This window comes from Agelaius phoeniceus, chromosome 9 (assembly GCF_051311805.1).
Source record: "Agelaius phoeniceus isolate bAgePho1 chromosome 9, bAgePho1.hap1, whole genome shotgun sequence".
NCBI classification, from domain to species: Eukaryota; Metazoa; Chordata; class Aves; order Passeriformes; family Icteridae; genus Agelaius; species Agelaius phoeniceus.
In genome coordinates, this window is record NC_135273.1 from 174,919 (window position 1) to 197,149 (window position 22,231).

The window sequence follows — 22,231 nt, forward strand, 5'->3', positions numbered from 1 at the left end:
GTCTAGTTTGAAGTGCAAGGGGTTTAGGTTTAAAATTGAATTTATGTACATAAGCCTTTAAATTGTCTTCATGACCACAGTGATTTCTCTCACAGAATCTGGTATGACTCAGTAAGTGAGGGGCAGTGGTGAGGCTCTAGACACTTCATTTGGTGTGTGTTGATATGTGTCAGTGCAGTCAGGCAGCCTTTTCTTTTCTTTTCTTTTCTTTTCTTTTCTTTTCTTTTCTTTTCTTTTCTTTTCTTTTCTTTTCTTTTCTTTTCTTTTTTCCTCTCCTATGACTTCTTCCTGCACTGGCAGATGTGGTCCCAACATTCTTGGGCATTTTGTTCTGCTTTCGATGGTATATGCTGTATTTCCAAAGGTTTCACGTCAGAAGCTCTCTACACGGGGACAAAGATTCCTGGTGACAGCATTCCTTAGCACTAGGTTCATGGGCAGGAAGGCATCAGTCGTTGCCTGCGCAGCCCCTGAGGCGCGCCCGCCCCGGAGCTGCCCGTTGCCGCGGCGGTTTGCGAGCAGCCCGCGAGCGCAGCCGGGGCCGCGGGGGCGGCTCCCTGTCGGCCGGCCCGGCCCCTCGAGCGAGGCCGAGAGGGAGGGAGGGAGTGAGGGCGGGTCCGCGTGTGTTGTGGGAGCGCTGCCGGGATACGCGCCTGTGCTGTGGGAGCGGCGAGCGGCCGAGGGGCGGCTGCGGATGCCTGGCGGGCGCATCCGGCAGCCGCATCCCTGGGCTGCCCGGGCAAGCGTTCGGCACCTTCGGCAAAGCCTCGCGCTCGCGGCTCAGAGCTGCCCCACGGCACTCGCGGCGAAGCCTCGTCCGGCCGCGGGATGGAGCTGGCGGTGAGGGAGCAGCTGCTCGCCGCAGAGAGCGCAGGAGGTGAGCGGGCGGCCGGCCGCTGCGACCGCGCCACCGTCTTTAAAAAGAAGTGAAATTAAAATCCGACTTCAAATAGAAAAGCAGCTTGATCCTAATCTGTTTCTAAATTCTCTTCCTAGTGTGCTAACGTTGGTGACTTTAAATAGTAAGAGAGTTGTTAGTTGTTGTGATGTTGCTTCATCTTAGAACTATGCCTAACTTCGAACAACGCGTGTGTGACATTGTTTTCCTTAAACATTGTTAATTTATTTCTGCAGATAAGAGACTGGATATCGTGTAGCTCATTTGAATGCAATCATGTTAGTACACCTGGAAACAAAAATTTCTTTATTCCTTTTTTGTTTAATTTCAGATGTTCAGGCTTTGAAGAATGCTTACAAGTTAATCAAATCAGCCAGTGAAAGAGAATCTGCACTTACTTCAACAGATAACATCAGCACCGATTTATATGTTTTATGTGCTGAACAAGCGCTTCAGGTTTGTAATTTAGGTCTTTAATCTGTATTGAATAAAAACATGTATATGATGCGCTGCGTTTACAGCTGTTACAGTTACTATTTTAAACATCTCAGAACTACCCAAGGAAAGTACTACACCATTCTGGTTTTGGAGAGCAATTGTTTAAATATGCATTTTCCATTAAAACTCTGTGATTTGTGAGTTTTGTAATCCTACCCAAATTAGCAAGGTGTACTGTGATATATAGAAAATTTTTTGCCATGCCTGTTTTTTTCTTGTTATGGAAAACTAAGCATTAAGCAATTTGGTTACAACTGAAGAAAATACATTTGTGAACATCTGTACCAGGCAAAAGAACCCTAATAAAAATAATCAATAATTATTTTTGATTATTATTTGATTATTTGACTATTTTGATTAATTATTGATAATTAATCAATAATTATTTTTGATTAAAAATCAATAATCAATAAATATTAATTATTGAATGATCAACATTTTTCGATATTGATTATTGAATAATAATAAATATTATCATTTATTGATAATGAATAATCAATATTGATTATTATAATCAATAATCAATAAACCCTGGTCGATTCTAATGATGAAAGGCTGTTGCTAATTGAAATTACTTCTATAAAATGTGGTTGAGATTTTAAATTTTGAAGTATTTGTTAATATTCAATTTATGATCATAAGTGATTGAGTTTTAAACAGACAGAGTTTGTAGTAAAACTTTTTTTTTTTTCCCCAAGCTGCAATCCAGTCAAAATCTGCCTGTGGTCTGAAAATTGAGATGTAGCACTGACAAATCCTGCCTCCTTTAAAAAAACCCCTTAAAATTCTTTTAAGAATTTTGTCTTTATGTTAGCAATTGTGTTTTAAAAAGGAAACATTTTTTGGGTACTGTAAGCAATTGTATGACAGAATGAGTAGTTTTGTTAAATATAGAAGCTTTTTTTATCGAATACATTTGGAATGACAAAACTATGCCTTTAATAAATGGTAATAGGCTTATATCACAACTGGGATGCATCTCTATGGAATATTGCTTACATACTGGTAAGGAGTTAGATGTTACCCTTGATTAGGCATGCATTTAAAAAAGCTAACAATTCTTAATTATTTGTTGCCATTTTTAAAATATTGAAATGCCTTGTTTTGGTTTTAGCTGGGATATCTGGAAATTAGCAGTGATTGTCTACAGATGTATTTTAAAGGAAGATTTCCTGTGAACCAGTTTCTTGGCAGAGCATATTTGTGCCAAGGCCAGTTGCATGCTCCACGCTCTACGGATAATTTGGTGAGAAATCATGAAGGTTGCTCTATATTAAGCCTGGTTTTACAGGTATTTACTATTAGGTTTTTATGTGTTGCTTTCAGTCATTTAAAATACACAAGGATAATCAAGACTGTGCAAAAATCCAAGGAAATATATTAACAAGTAATTTAGGAGTAAACAAAACTTACCATCTGAATCAGACTAATATTTCAAATATTTTTGAGGAAACAAAAAAAGAGTACTTGTACAGGTGGTTGATTGTTTTAAGTCACCCTCTTAACTTTTTACTTAAATATGATACGTTCAGACCAAATTAGCTGTAACTGTTGAAATAATCACAGATTTTATTTGGGAAGTATTTCATAGGCTTATGGGAAGTGGAGGACTGAAGAGGCCCTCAGAGAGGTTGCAGAGCTCATTTCTGTGGCAGTGTACTTCCATAACTGATCAGTAACATGTCCATGTAGTACTTGGATGTGGCTTTTTGAAATGAGAGGTGGTAACATCTCAGCAGGATGCTTCTGCTTCTGTGTATTGCTTTGAGGTGTTACAATTCCCTGTATATGAAAAGTAGTTTTTATCTCCGGCTACTTTTAAAAGGAGTGGGATCTGTTTTCTGTCTTCAGTATTTCACTTGTCCTTGTACTGTGATCAGTCAGCTTTTATCATCTGTAAATGATATCTAGCCCTCCAAAATAGCTTTAACAGATGTTTAGAATCATAGAGTATTCCGAGTTGGAGGGAACCCATAAGGATCATCAAAGTTCAACTCCTGGCTCTGCACAGGACTACTCCAAAAATCCCGCCCTGTGCCTGAGAGAATTGTTCAAATGCTCCTTGAGCTCTGTCAGCCTTGGGGCCATGACCACTGCTCTGGGGAACCGGTTCAGTGCCTAACCATGCTCTGGGAGAAGAACCTTTTCCTGATGTCCAGCCTAAACATTCCCCGACTCAGCTCTGGTGGTTCCCTTGGATCCTGTCACTGGTCACAGACAGCAGGGGTTGGTGCTGCCCCTCCACTGCCTCTGAGGAGGAAGCTGCAGAGTGCAATGAGGTCTCCCCTCAGACTCCACCAGGCTGAACAAACCAAGGGACCTCACCCAGTCCTTATATGGCTTTCCCACTAGGCCTTTACCATCTTTATAGCTCATAGTGTTATTTCTGTTCACAAATATACCTAAGAAAAGTTTTAGTAGTTTATTTGAATAATGTGTTTGAATTAACTTTCAAGCTAGAATCTTTTCCCTGTTACATTTTCTGTATTGTCTTTCTTCTATAAGCACATATGCAGAATAACTGGTCAGTGGTCACTTTTAAACTTCATACATGTTTGAAACATCCAATGTCCAGTTATGTTTCTAAATTAACAAACTATTCTGTTATGTTTTGTGAATCTCAATCAATATTTGCTGTTTTCTTCTTGGATATTGCTAACTTCTTTGAAGTTAAAAATGGTGCCAGATTGTACAGTCCTGGCTTGGTTCCTTGTGTCATTTGTTGTAATGGTCTTTTAAGATCCACTTTGCATGAGTTGCAAAGTTTTTCACTGCTGTGTTCGTGTTCCTAGATGATTTATGAAAGTATGAGTGGCACAACATCTCATGCTGTGTGACTAAGTAACCATCATTCACTTAAAAAAGATAAATTTGTCCTTATTTTGATTTCCATCCTAAGGAATCCTTCTTAATTAAGATGCTTGTGTTCTTAAGGGCCAAATGCAACTTCTCTACTTTAGTACCTATTTCATCTCTGTTTTTCTCTTTATCCAGGCAGTTCCCATTTATTGCTCAGTACCCTTTTTATGGCACCCCAGAGCCCAGTAAATCAGTCCCAATTCTCTTGGAGATTTTAGTTTCTCTTTTCTAGCATACTATAGAGAACCCCTCTGGTGTCATCCCATTCCTGCTCATTCAGCTCCACCTTGGCTTTCCTATTTGCACTGCATCCTTCTCATACGCCTTCAAAAATCCCTTTATAATACTATCTCTCCCATCTTCTTTACACTGTGCCTTCAGGAATTTGTACATACTGATGAGATCTTCCCTGAGCTGCCTTATTCAGGCTCAACAGTCTCAGCTCTCTGTCTTTCCCCACAGGAGAGATACTTCAGCTCTTCCTTGACCTTTGCAGCTCTGTCTTGGACTCTCCACAGCAACCATGTCTCTGCCACTGAGGAGCCCAGAACTGGGAACAGTGTTTGTCACCAATGCTGAGTAGAAGGGGAGAGAGCACATCCCTCAGCCTACTGGCCGCACTCCTCCTAAGGCATCCCTGGGCACTGTTCAGCCACCTTTGCAGCAAGGGAACGCTGCTGGCTGGTCTTCTTTGCCTTGGTCTCCACCAGGACGCCTAGTTCCTCCTCTAAAGAGCTGGTTCCCAGCTCCTTTAATGATAAAAAGGGCATGCCTGTCACAATTTACTGTTGCCAAACTCCTGTTGGAGTCTTTTTGAAGAAAATAATTCCTCAAGATTTTTAATGGGACAAATGAATATAACTTTTTTTTTTCCTACTGGATTTGTTCTTGGATATTTCTGAACTTTCTTTGCTGAAAGCTTAAAAAGTATGCAGCTTTCTAGTTTTGGAAAATTTCAGTCCCGATAATTAATATTTGGCAGAAATAAAGTAAGTTGAAAATACAGTCTTAAAATTTAAAATCAGGAAAACTTATAAATAGGCTATCAACCAGGTTTTAGTTATTCTGTTTCTATATCAACAACTTATTTTGGCGGTATATTTTAGTTGAGATTGGTCTGAAAATAAAATTTATGAAATGTGTTCATATTGAAATAGCAAAAAAATCTGATTTATAAAATCTATATTCAAATTGCACTTGCTTTTCTTTGTTGTGTTCTAGGAAGAGTTTGAAAAGTTTGTGCTGTTTTTTATGAAGGCAATAGATTTTGCAACCCATGAAGGAAGGTAGGCTCTACTGACAGGATTAACTCTAAATCCCAGGAAATGCTACTGATCTGTCTTTTCAATTGTTTGTCTTGATTTTCATTAGGTAGCATGGAGTTGTGTTGTTTGGGTTTTTCCTTTTGATTTTTCCTTCCATTTCGTAACTTCTGTTACTGCTGTGTGTGCTGTGACAACATAAGGATACTGCAGTCTTACATTGACAGAATGTAAAGTCCTGTTTAAAGCTGTTAGATATCTGAGCATTTCTTACCCTTTTATAGTTATGATCTGTAGAATGAAAGCAACATGTTAGCTTATTTTTAAGTGGTTAATTATTAAGTATAGTTGCAAGAGTTACCATATTCTTCTCGTGTTGTATTTGTCTTCTCAGTTCTTAGTCATGATTGCCTCCAATGAAAAGTCAAAGTTGCACTTTTTAACTTCTTAGAAGTGTCTTACTCAAGCTGTAATTTTATGTTTATTCAAGTTCATTAAATACTCGATTTTTTTTCATTCTTGTTTTTTCAGGTATTTTTTTTTGGTATATAATGCCTCAGTTCTTTATTGGCAACTTGTGAGGCCATTTCTTAAGCCTGGATTCCGCTATTGCCTTATTCCCAGCCTTTCACAGATTGTTGCAGCATTAAACCAAATTGAAGAGCAAGACAACGAATGGCGAGCAGAACTTATGATGTGAGTTTAATTGTATTTTTTCATATGGGCATTCTGTAGTCCTTTTGGGACTGCTACCTGAGGTAGCCTTTAATAAGGTATATTTCACTGGTAATGTTGTAGATGTATTTGTTGTGAAAAGTTTAATTAATAACTTTTTAAAGAGACATAAATGTACTGAATGTAAAAAGGTGCTTCATTTCTATCTTTATTTTAAGCTTGAAGTTTTAGTGACAGAGACAGCAGTGCCCTAGATTGGATCTGAATTTTCACAGTAATTTTGGATGTAGTGTTTGAGTCATTGATAGTAACTGGAAATAAATGGTGTATAAATAGCAATGTATTACCATTCTCACATTTCCTGAGCAAAGCTGGAGCATAAACCTTGAGATAATTGTACTGAAAACAACATTTTTATGTGCAAAAGGAGAACTGTCTAGGTAATTTTTCAAGGTCCCACAACTTCTGGAAGAGACATTTTGATCCACTGTTCAACAGACTGATTCCAGCTCCTCTTGCACCCCTACCATAGTTTTTTCCCTTTCTCTTAGCGAAATAGTCTGTTTCTGTGGTCTGTGACTGTGGTTTATTGCTATGTAGCATTTTCTTTATAAACTGAAACTGGAGGGAATTAACAAAACATTCCAAGGGGTGTGCTTAGGACTATCTGTAACACCATGCATGCAGTTTCCTGGTATCAAACTCTTGCTGGGGTATTGATGAAAACAAACAAATGCACACAGTGTGTTTGTGTTATAAAACTAATGGTTGTATTTTTTTAAAGTGGTATTTATTCATAAATTTTTTTTAAATTATGATTATTGTGGTTGTTAATTTATGTTGTGGAGTCACAGGCTCTTTTTCAGTCAAATCAGATAAAGTATAGAAAATCCAGTAGATATGTTGCTGTTTCCAGTGTGAATAGTTTTCTTTTGCTAAATGGCTTTGAAATACTAGCCTTTCCAGTAGTTAAGGGAGAATCTTACAATACGTCTCACAGAAATGTTTTTTTCATACACTTTTAAATAATGAATCTTTTTAATTCCAGGTATCTTGTTGAGAAAAGTTTTCACAAAACAACTCCAAATTTTCCAAGATTCTTATTGTGATCTTCACTAAATATGTGTATATATCTGGAAGAAGCAAAGATGTAGAAATTAGAGGGTCTCTTTTGTTTTGAGTCAATGCTTTATAGCACTAATTGCTTGTACTGCATTTAGAAGTGGTATCTTGAATACAAAGAGTGTTAAAAAATGTAACTAAGGATTATTTTGGAAAGTGTTAATAAACATTTAATACATTTATTTGATCTGCAGAAATTTACTTGAGTGCTTCCTCGACGCTTCAAAACTGAAAGAAGCAAAAGAGTTTTCATCTACTGCAGCAGTCTTTATTAAGGAAAATGTTCCGGATAAATACTCTCAAATATTTTCTTTAATGGTAATGCTGAAAAATATTTTAAATTCCCACTAAGACAGAAGCTTTCTCTACATTTCATAAGATCATAGTTATAATTGTTATATGTTTTCTTCATTTAAATTTTGTGATTTACCAAACAATTCAGTAGATATGCAGAGATTTTCACTAATTGTATATTTTTGATACTATAAGCTAAAGAGCTCCTTACTACTTCTTGGTTTTTTGACACATCATAATATAATGGGGATAATTGTGGCTAACCCTAAAAATTCTGTTTGGTACTAATTACTATTGAAAGAGAAGGTGTAGTAAGGGAAATTTAACCTGTGTTAGGCCACTGAGGGCATATTTAGTATCTGTTTAGTATTTCTCATGCTGATAAATACTTCAGTGATTCAGCTTGAACCCTTCAAATAATTCTGAAAATTGGAGGATATGACAATAGTTCACATTTCTTGCATGCCCTTAATTTAGGAAATTAGAGGGCAAAGACAAATATGGCAAAAGCAGAAAAAGGCAAATAAAACTCAGAAGTTGTGTGCAGGCATATTTTCTTTCATTCTACTACACTGTCAGTTGTCTTCTTCTCTCTACTCCACAATCACTGCATTCCAAAAGTGTATGTTTATATTAAAAATTTCTCTAACATTTGAATTAAGAGAACCAATATGCAGCACTCCAGAGGTGTGATAATAATGAAAGAATCGCCCTTCATTACAAAAGCTTGAAATTGCTTTTGTATTTTGATAAGAATTATTGAGCAGAGCAGAGCCATTTGACAATGTCCTTAAAGAGAAGAATGAAGTATTTCTAAAACTTGCTTGGGCTGCAGAAGTATGATCCAAGCTATTGAGTGCTTTAGTAGCAGCATACTGGAGTCCTGCAAAACTTAAGTGTTCCAGTACAGCTTAAGTAATCAGTTTTGATAGGTGTGGGCAGTCAGTGTGAGAGTCAAAGGAAATGATCTGCACACTACTGATGTGTAACTCTACAGCTAAATTGAAGTAACTGCAGTTTATTGTAATGTCTTAATAATATTTTTTTCACTGCCTATAATCTATAGGTACAGATAAAATTTAATTGTTTGTCTCAGCTGGATGAGATGATTTCAGAATGAGTTCTACCACAAGGTGTTAAAAATGCATTAATTAGGATTCTAACTCAGAAGGTAGTTCCACATTTATATTTCTGCTTATAGTTCTGATCCTGACTCTTGGAAGGTCAGTATAGCTCAGCTGGATGATCTTTGTATTATCTATGCAGAACAACATAGATTATCATAGCAGCCACATTGCCCTTAAAGTCTATGAAAACAGTCAACACACCTGCTTTATTTTAGCCCTGTTGAGTGTTGGTCCTTTGCTAATTTAATCAAATAATTATTAAATTGTTATTTTATAGGTGTATCACAAACTAATGGATATTTCCCAGGTAGAGAAGGAGATACAAAATTCCATCTTCCTTTCAGTTATTTATAAAATGCAGGTGTTAAAGTTGTAAGTATGAAAATGTATCCTTTCACTTGTACTTTGATGCTGCATGTTACAGAGCTAGGATCAGGTTCTGGGATCCTATATGCTTGTAGAAAAAATCAACTGCAGGATTTAATTCCTCAAAAGGAAAATCATGACAGTTTGGGCAGTAACAGCCAAGTCTGTCTTAACAGTCTCATCAAAAAAGTGAGCTAGCTCTTTGGGAATGTAGGGATTAGTGTGTTGTACAGATATTGCCAGGAGAAAGAATTTTGGAGTCTGGAAGACATTTTAATATCAAATGGACTGCAGTTCCATCCCCAAGCTGTGTACAAGAAAGTAAAGATGAAGTGGGGAAATCACCTAAAATACAATGTACAAATCATGGAGCATAATGCTTTTAAAATTCTTTAAATTTTAAAGGTGTAAGAAAAATTTGAAAATTAGACTGCATAGCAAAATCTCATGTAATTTTTTTCAGTGTCTCAGGATTTCCCCATTTTAAAAATATTGATTCTTTTCTTACTAGCAGTGGATTAATCTATACCGACATTATGGAAAAGGAGTCTTACACACCTATTTTTTTTCTTCTGAAAAAAAAAAAATTTCTGTCTGAAATATTAATTCACATACTGAACTTAGGTTTTCTAGATTTTTTTTTTCTTGATATTTCAATATCCAGGTAGGCCACTGATACCTTGGAATAAGAGCCATTCATTCTGAAGTTAGGAGAGCTATTTCAATTTATTAATGCAATAACATTTCTCACAAAAAAATTATGACCCTCATATTCCTCATATGTTGCAGGCAGTGGGACACAAATGTATTTCCAAGTGATGCCACCAGAAATCTGAATTCTTTATATGTGCTTTTGAAACAATATGATGTACCTCCAGCATCTGTTCTCAATGTGAAGTGAGTTTTATTTGCCACAGCCCCTTGGAAATTGATGATGAAGCTGATCCTGCTTCCATTGAAGTCTGTCAAAATTCCTGATGACCTTGCAGAGATTGCACTCCTACTTAGTTGTTTGTGTTGTGTTAACACATAGGTCATCTTAATAAAGGACAAAATCTTATTAAGCTTTATGACAGAACCCAAGATTAAATATCTTTCTCCATGCAGCTGTTTGTATAATATGATTAAATCTTTCCATAATAATTTATTTTTGATAAAACGAGATTTTTAGAAGGTCTTAAAATTGACACGTACTTTTCACACTGTAGTTAATTTGTAACTTTTCCTGGGGCCTTCCAACTCTTCAGCGTAAGTTTGAAATACTAAACTGACGACTATTCCAGTAGTTACATCACAGCTGTTACATATGGAAGTAATATTACATTTTTACTTGTTAAGGTAAACACTCTTTGACAATATTCAGGTATCTCATCAGTTCTCCTGTTCCAGACAGTACATTATGCTCATCTGGTTATTTATAGACCTCCAAACAGTTACAAAATAGTCTCCATCTCTGTTTCTGTGTTCTTAGTTCCTGGGTAAGAGATTGATGGATTTAATGGCTATGTGGGCCAGTTCATTGAATTGCATTTCCAAAATTTTCTGCAATCTGAAGTTTCTTACTTCACCATGTCTGTGCTTCATGCATTTAATTCTGTATTTCTTGTCTTCTTCAGGGACTGTTTGTGCAGACTGCAAAGGAGTATGCTAATTATTTTCCATAAACAGATTAACTTTTGTATTTTTCATGTAGCCAACTTTGAACTCTTTCTTTTTTCCTAGTTAACTGTGAGCATTACTAGTATAATTATAATAATGATAGTTATAATATTTAACATTATAATAATAATTCCTCTAATATTCATATGACTTTAAGGTTTTCAGATGCATTGCACAGTTACTTTCAAAGAGTGTTTTTTTTAATTCCATGGAAGAGCAATATAAAATTCTCTGAATTTTTTTTTTTTTGTATTTTTGAAGGATTCCTTTGATTCTGGAATTAGCTCGTTTTTCTCTGAAAGTAAACTGCACTGACCTTGCAGCTCGTTGTATACTTGATCTGAAGAGCACACCAATTACTGTAAGTTTTAATTATGTGGGTTTGGATTTTTTCTACACACACACCCACACTCCCACACTCCTTTTGTGTTTACATTTAAAAAATAGTAGTAATAATTCTACGGTATTCTGTCCATCTGTGTATTGTTTATATATTCATTGATATATAATTATTGTGATACTTGATTTCTTCCTAAACTAGAGAAGTAGATGCAAGCTCAGAAAGTAGCCTGTGGGTAGACTAGGGTAATTAGCAGTGCAGTTTATTTTGGCAAATAAATATTAACTGTAAATTTTTGCTATGTTTTTAAAATGTTACCTATGCAAGAGTATGATTGGAAGTTAAACTCCAATTTCTATTATAATGATCCCACTTAGAGTTACTCATAAAATTTAAGTTATCCTCACAGAATTTTTTTTTGAATTCCAGGTGTCTGATTCAGGCCCATTATTCTGAACATTTCCTGAAAGTCTAAAATCATATACAAATCCGTAGCATTCCACTGGAAGATGTGTTTAAATCCCCTAGATCAAAGATTCACAAGGATTTAATCTAAGTATTTGTGTAGACGGTAGTGGGGAATATCTGTTGTGTGGCAGCAACAGAGAAACTTGGTTTCTATTTCAATGCTCTCCATTGGAGTTAATGTCTTTTTAAGTGACCATCTGATTGCTCACCATCACTTGACAGTGATTTCTTGTTATAGTAGAGTAAGGAAAATCTTATGTCAAAATGTCAGTTCCTTGTCTTTTTCCAAGTACTGGCAAATTTCTCAATCATAACATGAATTCCATCTCGATGTGTATTTGTCATTAAATTTTTCATGATCTCTTTTCTCTTTTCCAGTCATGGGGATGTTCAGTTACCAACGGTCATGCTGAGTGATTTGATAATAGCTCATAAAGAATTAGGAATGGAGAGGCTGTCTAAATTTCCTTACTACACCAATTTAACCCAAATACAGCATAACTTAGGTTTTTCTATGATCCATACATAGAATTTATATGATTTAATAGTCAGCTCTTTCCTAAGCTGTTAAAAGTCTAAGCTCATTTTTCACTTAAAAGTTTCACTGCCCATCAAGCTGAATCCTTTCTGTCTTGACTCGTGCCTGTTTATTCCAAGCATGTGTCTTTTTAATAACATTAATGAGTAAATAGAAGAAGGCAGATTTAAATCAGATATTGTGAAAATAGTATTGCTTGTGATAGTGGTGAGGCCTTGGCACATGTTGCTCAGAAATGCTGTGGCTGCTCCATGCCTCGAAGTGTTCAAGGTCAGGTTGGATGGGGTTTGGGGCATATTGGGATAGTGGAAGGTGTCCCTGCCCATAGCAGGGTGTTGGAACTGGATGGGGTTTAAGGCCCCTTCCAACCCAAACCATTCTGTGATTCTATGATTCTATTAGAACTGAAATCAAATTACAGTATAGGAGGAATCAGGTGTACTGTTTTTCTTACTGCAAATTCTGGCAATGAGAAGCTTAAAAATTATTTTGCACCTTCCAGTGAGTATTAAGGGACTGCAGTTCAAACAGCAAATTCCATTCCCTTTGTGTCATTGCAGTTAACTCACTAGTATGGTGGGATTTTCAGTAGGAAAGTACAGTGCTGTGTTACTGTAATTGCATGGGTTTAACCTTTATGGTATTTCTTTTTAATTATTAAAATTAGCATTTTGTGTATTAATACTTTGTAGGAGCAAGGGAAACTTATTGAGATAGAATGTCTGGAATATGAATATGAAATGAAGAAAGATGGCACTGAAATTGTGACTTATACCAAAGGAGTTGTTGAGGTACATTCTTTAACTTTGAGAAAAAAGTAAAAGTTTTAATTTGTTAAATGTGGAATATTGCATTTGACTGTGTCTCTTAATTACATTATACTGATAAGGAATTCTTTTAACCTTTATACTCTTTTAAATTGGACTTCTAATAAGCAAACGGGGAAAAATAAACCATAGTTGTGTGTTGCTCCCTTAAGTTTTCTGTCTGACTGTAAAGGTTCATAATATATTGCTTTCCAAGAGCAAAGATGGTAGCATTGAGGCATGTTTTCATATTTTGCCTTTATGGGACCTCTTTTCATGGAATATCTTGGGTTGGAAAGGACCACTAGGGATCATTGAGTCCATCTCAACTGTGACTGCATGTTATGGTCAATGTAATACAAATTCTTACATCAGAAATGTGGATTGTTCCTGATCACACTGGGAACAATTTTCTTGAATTTCTGAGGTTGGTTGGCTCAGTTGTAATTCAGACCATCAAAGTTAGAAGCCTAAATATCAATATTATTAATGGTGTTAGAGAGATACCTACAATGAGCAGTTTAGACCAGTTGTTAGAGTCACCTTAAGTTCCTTCAGTGGGAAGTAGGAATATGTTTAATGGAACTTGGTAGTGCAAAGACTTACTCCTATCTAGGACTATAATAATTTTGGAGTTCAGAAATTCCACTCACCTTTTGAAAAAACACCCTCTTGTTAATGAATTCTTCATAATATGAAGCACTACTAATAGTAAAATGTAAAACAAGATATTTAGGTATTTCTAATTTTTAAGTCTACAGTGTATTCAATTGGAGAGGGATTTCGTTTGACTTTTTTTCCTGATTTTTTTTTTTTTACTTGCATAACCTCTAAAAATAATGTAATAAATGACAAGTCTGTTACTGTAGGTAATATTGGCTTCTAGATTTAATAAGAACCAAGTTTAATTGACAGTATGGCAAATTCCAATAATAATATTTATTTTTTCCTCTTTGGTACTGCATCTGTAGCTGAATGTGAAAAAAACCCCAAAGTGGCTAAACCTTCTGAATTCACAAGTATTCACAACCATCAATTTTTGTTTATCATAAGAATGGGGAGTAGCTGACAGACTTCTGCCAGAAATACATGATAGCAGCCTGGAGCATCTAAAATAAATACTTCCCACGGTTTGCTGACTGAGGGACTGCTTTCTACTGAAAACAGTCCTAAGATTAAAATTTGGAAGAACATGTAAGAAATTATATTTATTAATGCTGTGGTGCTAATTAATTCTTCATGTATGTAGGCTCAGCTGAAATTGGTAAAAAATCTTGAATTAACGTTAAAACGTGCAGTTCAGTTGGGAGATCCTGGTGTGATTCAGGTTGTTTGTGCAACCCAGTGGAATCTGTGCTTACCACTACTACAACACAATTTGCATCAACATGTGCGAAAGCCATTGATCTCCGTTGCTGATGTCCTTGAGGAGATTGACAGGTAATTTTCAATGCTGTATAGTATTTTGAAAGGTCTCAATGCATCAAACTCATTTAAAACCTCAAGTTCTGTGGTATTAAGTGTCTTCGAGAATTTTCCACTGGCTTGTAATAAATGTGTGCCTGCATGTTGCATACGTTTCCCTGTTAATCATTTAAATATAGGTTCCTTTCAGGCACAATCTTACACTGTTTAATGACCTGTAACAAATATTGAAATATTTGAGGAATTTAAAAATACTCTAATTAATCAAAATTCTGTGAGAAAATTCCAAAGCTGCAGTATAAGTGTTGGACTGTGGTCTAGATTCTTGTGTTAACATTGCTTTTGTTGGTTACAAAAATAAAATTTTAAAAATTGCTTCTGAAAAAGCATCATGGCTTCTATATTATATGTCAAAAAAGACTCTTGCAAGATGCTACTTTTGTATCTTTGATGATACTTCTTTTTAATTAAAAAACCTCCTGTATTAAGAAAACATTTTTTTTTTTAGGGTACATTCTTCTATTTGCTATTATGCTGTATTTAACCTTAAGTGCCTAAATATTTTCACATTTTTTGTTAATTTGAGTCTACAAGTAAACATTACTATTTGGTACTTTGTTAAGTTTGGACCTGTGCATTATCTGACTTAAGAACAGGGATCAGAACCTTTGCAGTAGAGCGAGTTGCAATTGACACAATCTGCTGTTTGAGCGGGACAGTGGGTGGTTTCTGCTGCATGTATTGCACAGGAAGGTGAGGAATCTAGTTTGTGTTTTAAAAATTTGTTTCCAGTTGTATAAAGAGTGGATATACACATGCATGAAAGCACTATATTGTATTGCTGTACTGTTATTTTGTTCCCATATAGAGAATTCAAGATCAGCATAGGTAACTTTGAAATTTGTACTAAATGTTAGTAATGGCAGTTTTTCTCTAAAAGCCTGCAGGGAGATTTTGGAGAGATGAGGGTTTGAGAGTTTGTCACATGTTTATTCTTAACAAGCAGACTCAGCCTCAATTCTGATGTGGTACTGTCTCTAGAGACTGAATGAAGTAATTTGTGTCAATTAGTTTACCTGTCTTAATTTTTGGTTTGATAGCAACATTAATTGTGGCTACTTTGGTCCACAGGAAAAGGGTGCTACTTGCTCAGTCAGGCTGGCTCTGATGTGGACATACATTAGTTCTATGGCATGATATTGAATAGGCTTGAAAACCTTTCTTCTCTCTCTTTTTCATAACATTGCTTAAATTTATCTGATTTTTTGTTTTTCTTCCTAAAAATAATCAGTAGTAGTATGTAGAGGTCTGAACTGTCATGACAGCTTCCTGGAGCAGGTGATGGATAGGGAGCTGGGCGTACCTGAGACTGGAGACCATGCAGTTTTTGGTGAAGATATGCTGGCTTCATAGAGTGAAGTCAACAACACCTGGGTAGAGACCATACTTAGAGTGAATGTGTATGCCTGAGGTGAGCCCCATCTTTGAAAGAGCTGAGCAAATATGACCAGGGCTAAAGTTTCAGGAGTATTAGCGTCTACTTTAATGTTAGGAGCAGAGAGTGAACTTTTGTCAAAAGTCCTTATTCAGCACATTATAGTTTCTCTGTCAGTTAACTACTTTTGAAAACCTCTTCACCTGATTTGCATGTCTAAGCAGTACTGAAAAAGAGTTCTACAGATATATACAGACCAGTTAGTCTACAAGATACGTTGCATTCTCCTGCAGGGTAAATGAAAATAATATGCAGTTAAATTTTCTTATTAATTTCAGTTAAAAAGGCATGATAGTGAAAATTAAAGCAACGAGTCAGTTAAAAAGAGAATATCAATTTTAATACTGGAGTCACTTTTAATTACTGAGTTTCACCTTCGAGTGAGTTTTAGGTCTAAGAATTTTAGTGTACCTTATTTTAAAAGTTTACACTTAAATTTGTAATCCTTAGCATGCTGATTTTGTTGCGTTGTCAAGTTCATATGGAAATAGCTCGTATTGAAGAAGATGGGGATAGACTAGAGGCTGCTCTGGAACATTTGCAAAAAGCTATGCACCTGAACAACAGTGGGCAGTATCAAGAACATCTGAGACTGAGTTTTAACCGCCTTCGTTTGAGTGCTATGCTGTGCGAGTCACCTGAGCGTCTAGAGGATCAGGCGGTAATGCTGATTGAACAGGTAAGCATGGAGAACAAAGTCTGGAGCTGCAATAGGCTTGCTTGTTACATTCCAGCAGAGGAGAGACAGCTGTTTAGTAGAACTGCATATTAGTAGAGCCAGCATCAGTTTGTTTTCAGCAAACTGTCTTTGCTTTGTTGCCTTGAAGTGGTTGTGCTGCTTCACAGTCTGAAGATCATAGTAAAGGATTTTTTTCCCCATTCTTTCAAAGCTTATTTCTTGGGAAAGGCAGGGAGCTGTTAATTAGCAGAAATATCAGCAAAGAAAGAATAGCAGTTGTCAATAATTAGGATTTCATTGCATGAAACAGTTTTATTTAATGAGAAACACAGTGTTCAAATTGCTAAACATCCTTGCTGGCTATAAGTCAATATCATGTGGTTCTCACAAAAGCCACTAAATAATATACTCTACAGTCACAATATGGGCATTGTCAAGAGTGACTGCGTCTAATTCTGTTGTGCTGCCTTAACACCTCAATAAAAATCATACTGGCAACTGCTTGTTTTCCTGGTTCAAATGCTTTTCCATGCAAGCTTACTCCATTTAAATGTTGCTTCAAAAAAACCATGCCTCCTCTGACTTTGGTTAGTTCTTAGCAGACCAGGATCTTTTTCTATTTTATAGCAATTCCTAGCCACTGCACACCGATATGTTACTGTTGGTTGTGAATAAATTCTGTTCTTTGTTTGGAAAGGTATAACATAATGTCAGGTTATATAATGAGGAATATACTGTAAAGATTCATGAGAAGCAGAAACAGCACATCGTATTAAATTATCTGTGGTGTAATCATGAATATCAACACAAGTTCCGCAGTCACTTTCAATGACAGTCAAACCACCACAGTCATGCTGTAGAATGATGTGTAAGATACCTAAAGATACACAAGTCTATGGGTATTTTTTGGTAGTTGCAAGATATATGATGTATATTCTGTTATGTTTAGTAAATAAGATCTAGTTGGAATATAAAATGAGCCTTATGACAATGAGTTCTTTTCTTTATGCAGGCTAAAAGGGGAAAACAAAAGGATAATATGAGGAAAAAGAGATCACTTCTGGTAAATGCAGGTCTTGCATTAGCTCCTGACACATTTCAAATAGTCCTTGACAGTGAAAATGCAGCTAAAGGTAAAGTATGTGCATGTGACTAAAAGTTACTAACTTTGCTTTGCACACTCTTAAAGGCTGGACATTGCATCTGGTGGCAACATATAGGGAATATTACAATACAGATGAAGTGATAGTTCTGCTGAATTCTGTGGCAGACTTCCTATTATTTTCATTAGGGATAAAAAAGTTGTATGGTGATACTGGAAAAGGTGTTGATTTCCCCTCCAAATTCCTCTGAATCCTACTGTTGTGCTGTAGTGTGCTGTAAGTAGTTCTATTTTCACTAAGTACAATTCCTGAATGTTTTTATAACCAGGGTCATTTTTAAGTGGTGTTTTCAGAAATTTCACGCAATAATACCTGGTGTAATTAACACTTTTTGTAATTAACACTTTTTAATTATTCTTTCTATATTGTAATTGTTATTCTCTTCTAAAATCTTGCCTTTGAGAGCTCTAGTTTTGCACAGAGATTTAGATGTGAATTCATTATTTACTTTCTAAAACATGCAACATAAATGGATATATTCCTTACGCCTCAAACAGAAAAACAAAATCAGTTTGTGATTATACAGCGCCTGGTTGAGGAAGAGTGGACAGGGAACACTCTTTCCTGATTGCTTAAACTGTTTTGTACTATCTTGGCAATGAATCAAGTATGTGTATGTGACTAATTTTACTAACTCTGAGTAAAACCAGTGTACTCCTGCAGTAGAGATTATGCTGGAGGAAGGGAATGCTACAGAAAGAGTCCTGTTGCTTCCAGAGCAGCCTGTGTGTGCTGTGGAACACCATGCTGTCTGTTCAGCCAGGTCACAAAGTTCACCTTTCATATCCCCATTTCAAACTTGATCAACTAATCACTTAGAAGCCAGAGTCATATTTACAGATCAACCGTTCGACTCTGTGCAGTCCTTTTAAGAATGTGAAAACTATACTGCTGGAAAACATTTTCATAGATTATTTAAAGTGATAAAATTTATCGTATTTGTGAAACGAAGAGAATTAAAATCGTGGACATCTCCTTGCTGTTAAATTTTAACTTAACAACTGTACAATTACTTTTGAGATTCCTCTGAGAATAAATCTGAGCACACATTAGCCTTCCAGGCTGAATTTTTAAAATGAGTGAGATTATTACAACATTGAAGCTATTACAAGACTTCTTTTGACATAATATTTATATTATTTTGTTCTGAAAAATTTCAGTTGTTTCTTAGGCTGTCATCCAAGCAGTGAGTTTTTGCTTTTTCTATGACTTAAGTTGCCACAAGCTTATTCATGTGCATTGAAGGAGTAAGAAAATACATATGCACATTTATTATATTAAATGTACATAGGACAGAACATCAGATTTATATAGTTATTTTTTCTTTTCAGTTGCATGAAAAAACTTTCTGTTTTCAGCATGAGTGTGTACTTCATACACATGGTTCACTTGCTCTTGAATGAACCTAACTGGAGCACTACATGTCCTGTCAGAAAAGTAGTCTATTTGAGATATTTGGACACTAAACAAGCATAGATTAGTTTTGGATGGGACAACTGTATTTCAAGATACAGGAAAAAACCAAAATAGATGTTGGTAGAATACATGATTTTATGTTGGTTGGTTGGTTTGGGGAAAGCTTGAAGAAATGAGAAAAGGGCTGGATTTTGAGTGTTTCAGCAAGGAATTATGGATCTAATTCCTTGCCATTCTTGTAGATTTTAAAATTTCTAATCTATAAAAAACTACCATTAATTTTTATTTCTTCACCAAGTTTTCTCAGGTAAAAGTAATAGTCAAATAAGCTACCTCTGTGCAAAAGCCCAACATCATACTAAAAGTGTGAAGAAAGTTGATGAACATTTGAAACACTTAAAAAATGGAAATTGCAGAGAAAGGTAATTGCTACAGATCAGAAGTGTCTCTTTCATCTTTTGTAGAAGTCTTTAAGAGGAAAGGCTCTGTCTCTGAGGTTTTTAGTGGATGGTACCTTGTAAGAGGTTGAATATTTCAGCCTCCGGCAACATATTGAAGCGTGTGTATAGTTTTGTGTTCAGAAAGCTCTATTTCCATGCTATGCAGAATTTTATTCTTTCCCTATTTCTAATCTGCTTTCTCACATGCACACTTGAACTCACCTGTTCTATTGATGTGAGCCCAACATTCAGAGGGATGCGTGGATTAAGGCTTGTACTTGATGAAGAATTGATACTTGCAAGTGTCTTTTTAAGTCCTTGTACCTAAGAAGCACATCATGTACTACAACTTTTTTGGTTAAAAAGCTAAGTAGTTCATTCTGAGAGTCAGAAAGATTAATCTCTAGAAAAATGACAGGTTTCATTTTTCTATTTATATATAATTTTGTCATTCTTTAGTTAAAAGGATGTGTCTACCTTTTTGCTGCACTAAAAATTCCTGTGCTGAAATTTAAAGGCAGTTGTTTTTTAAAAGATTCTAAATCCAGACTAGTTTTCAAGACTTATTTTTAAATTCTCAACATTAGTTTTGAAATATTTAGTTTACTTTATGAGATAGAAAATGAGGGTTGTCACACGTGTTTTGAAACTTAGGTAGAATTACCATCCAAGAGAAGAATTCTGTCTCTTGGTATGCTGAAGAGATTATTTTTAATACATAAAGTAATAGCGTTACCTTTGCTACTGACAAGAAGTCTTCCATTTATTAATTTTGATTAGATGTAATTTTTTTTCCTGATGGCCATCATTATTGACAAGATTATTTTTGTCAGTCCTGAACTGTGGAACCTAATCCTGCTTATTAACTAATTTTATTTATGCTTTTTCTTTGGTAGAATTATCCTTTGGGCAGATTTGGCAAAAGTTGCATGTAAACAGGAAGTGTGGGATGTCTGTCGTGCAGCATGTAGATTTTGCCTCTTGTATGATGATATTTTGTCTAGGGAGGCAACAAAGCATAAACAAAGTAAGTGACAAATCATTTTCAATCTTGTAAGGAACTTATTAATCGTTTATTGAAGTTACTAAAAGGAGACAGACAATATTATTTTATTTCCTCCCATTCCCAAAGTTCCCTGAGTTTCTTTTCTGGCACTGCATGTTGGCATACATGTTGAACTTCCAAATCTAGAAATCAGTCATTACATGTTTTTTGTAGAAGCCATACTCTGCTGTCAGAAGTGTTTCACCAGTGCTGTAGAGAAGCACTTCTGTGAAATACATCTGCCTGTCTTACGAACACAGGCAAATTCCCTCATGGTCATCTAGGTCCATATCATTCATGTCTGATGGAGCTGAAGAAAAATGGGTTGTAAGTCACTTTGTATGAGGCTCACATGTTAACCTTTTTTACCCTTTAATCCCCTATTAGTGAGTGTTTCCTCTGAGGTATCCAACATTGTACCTTGTTCCTTAAGGGTCTGCTGGAAACCTAGTGCATGTTAAGAGTTTTTAACTTGGGGCAAAGCACTTTCAAATCACTCTCTGCTTACTGGCTTTTAAAGTTGTTAGGGAATTTGTAAAATTCATATTTAAGAATAGATGAAATGGTTTTTCTTTTCACTGGCTAAAGTTAATCGAATCTATTCCATATTTTTTTCCAAAGTCCATTTAAAATAGCACATTAATTTGCTGGTTTTCTTTCACAAGTTTTGCATCTTCAGACTAGCCATGTTTAGTCTTTTGTCTTCTTTCCAAACAAAATAAGGGAAAAATAAATACACTTACCGGAAACTGAAGGCAACCATGCACCAAAAGCACGATGAATTGAAACTTGGTAGAATTACAAACTTTGTGTTTATATTAAAACAACCTTAGTCCTTTCTCTTCATTATTAAACTAAATTCCTCTTTACCAATGTGTGCATTACCAGAAAGTCAACCCAGTCCATGATTCAAATGCAAAAAGACTTTAGCCTCTGCATAATCCATTTCTATGCTCCACTTCCATTTATGCAGTAAAATTGAACTAGAGGCCATGGAGTCTATTCATCTATTCACACTGAAATTTCAGTATGCATACTATGACTGGAACAAGTTATTTGCTGCAAATATTGAAGATTATAAATAAATTGAAATGAAGAAAAATCACAGGTAACAAATGCCTCAGCACTGCTTGGGAACAGGTTTTGAGTGCAATAAATGGCAATAATGTAAAAGTTAGTTACTTGAAATAATTAAAAATCTTTTCTTGCTAACTATTCCTTGTGAATTTAAGAATATGTAGGGATTTTTAAATTTAAAAATGAAGACGATGATTTGCATGGAAATAATAATGGGTTTATTTATTTTTAGCACAGAAGAATAAAGCTAATGCAAATGTGATGATGGATGGTCAACGTGGCCGCTCATCGGGAAAATCATTGCTGCCTGCTAAATCCTTTTCTTTTGAAGCAGATTTATTCAGAATACTAGCAGAAATAAGATTTATTAATGCAGAGGTAAATAAATTACATAACTGTCATTCATATTTGTTTAGTTTTGTTTTATATACAAATCTTGAAGCACCAGAATTTTGAGTTTAGTTATTTTCTATCTCCATCGGAAGTAAAGGAAGAAGTGGTTTCATGAAGCAACCTTATCAAAATAATGTGTGAAAGTAACTGTAGCTATAGTTTTACTGGAGGTGCTGATAACACTAC

At 35.6% G+C, this 22,231-nt stretch overlaps 1 protein-coding gene across 1 annotated transcript in view; it reads left to right on the forward strand.

Annotated features, from left to right (window-relative positions):
- The first annotated feature begins 655 nt into the window (after positions 1-655).
- Positions 656-22,231, forward strand: part of CFAP46 (cilia and flagella associated protein 46) — a 71,307-nt gene continuing 49,731 nt past the window's right edge. Inside the window, exons 1-16 of the mRNA XM_077182734.1 lie at positions 656-877; positions 1,230-1,354; positions 2,511-2,642; positions 5,477-5,541; positions 6,049-6,213; positions 7,509-7,632; positions 9,013-9,107; positions 9,891-9,998; positions 11,022-11,121; positions 12,799-12,897; positions 14,162-14,352; positions 16,283-16,511; positions 17,524-17,644; positions 19,389-19,512; positions 20,427-20,557; positions 21,885-22,030. Of these exons, the coding sequence (XP_077038849.1) occupies positions 829-877; positions 1,230-1,354; positions 2,511-2,642; positions 5,477-5,541; positions 6,049-6,213; positions 7,509-7,632; positions 9,013-9,107; positions 9,891-9,998; positions 11,022-11,121; positions 12,799-12,897; positions 14,162-14,352; positions 16,283-16,511; positions 17,524-17,644; positions 19,389-19,512; positions 20,427-20,557; positions 21,885-22,030 (2,004 nt within the window). The 5' untranslated portion in view covers positions 656-828. The remainder of the gene's footprint in view (positions 878-1,229; positions 1,355-2,510; positions 2,643-5,476; positions 5,542-6,048; positions 6,214-7,508; positions 7,633-9,012; positions 9,108-9,890; positions 9,999-11,021; positions 11,122-12,798; positions 12,898-14,161; positions 14,353-16,282; positions 16,512-17,523; positions 17,645-19,388; positions 19,513-20,426; positions 20,558-21,884; positions 22,031-22,231) is intronic.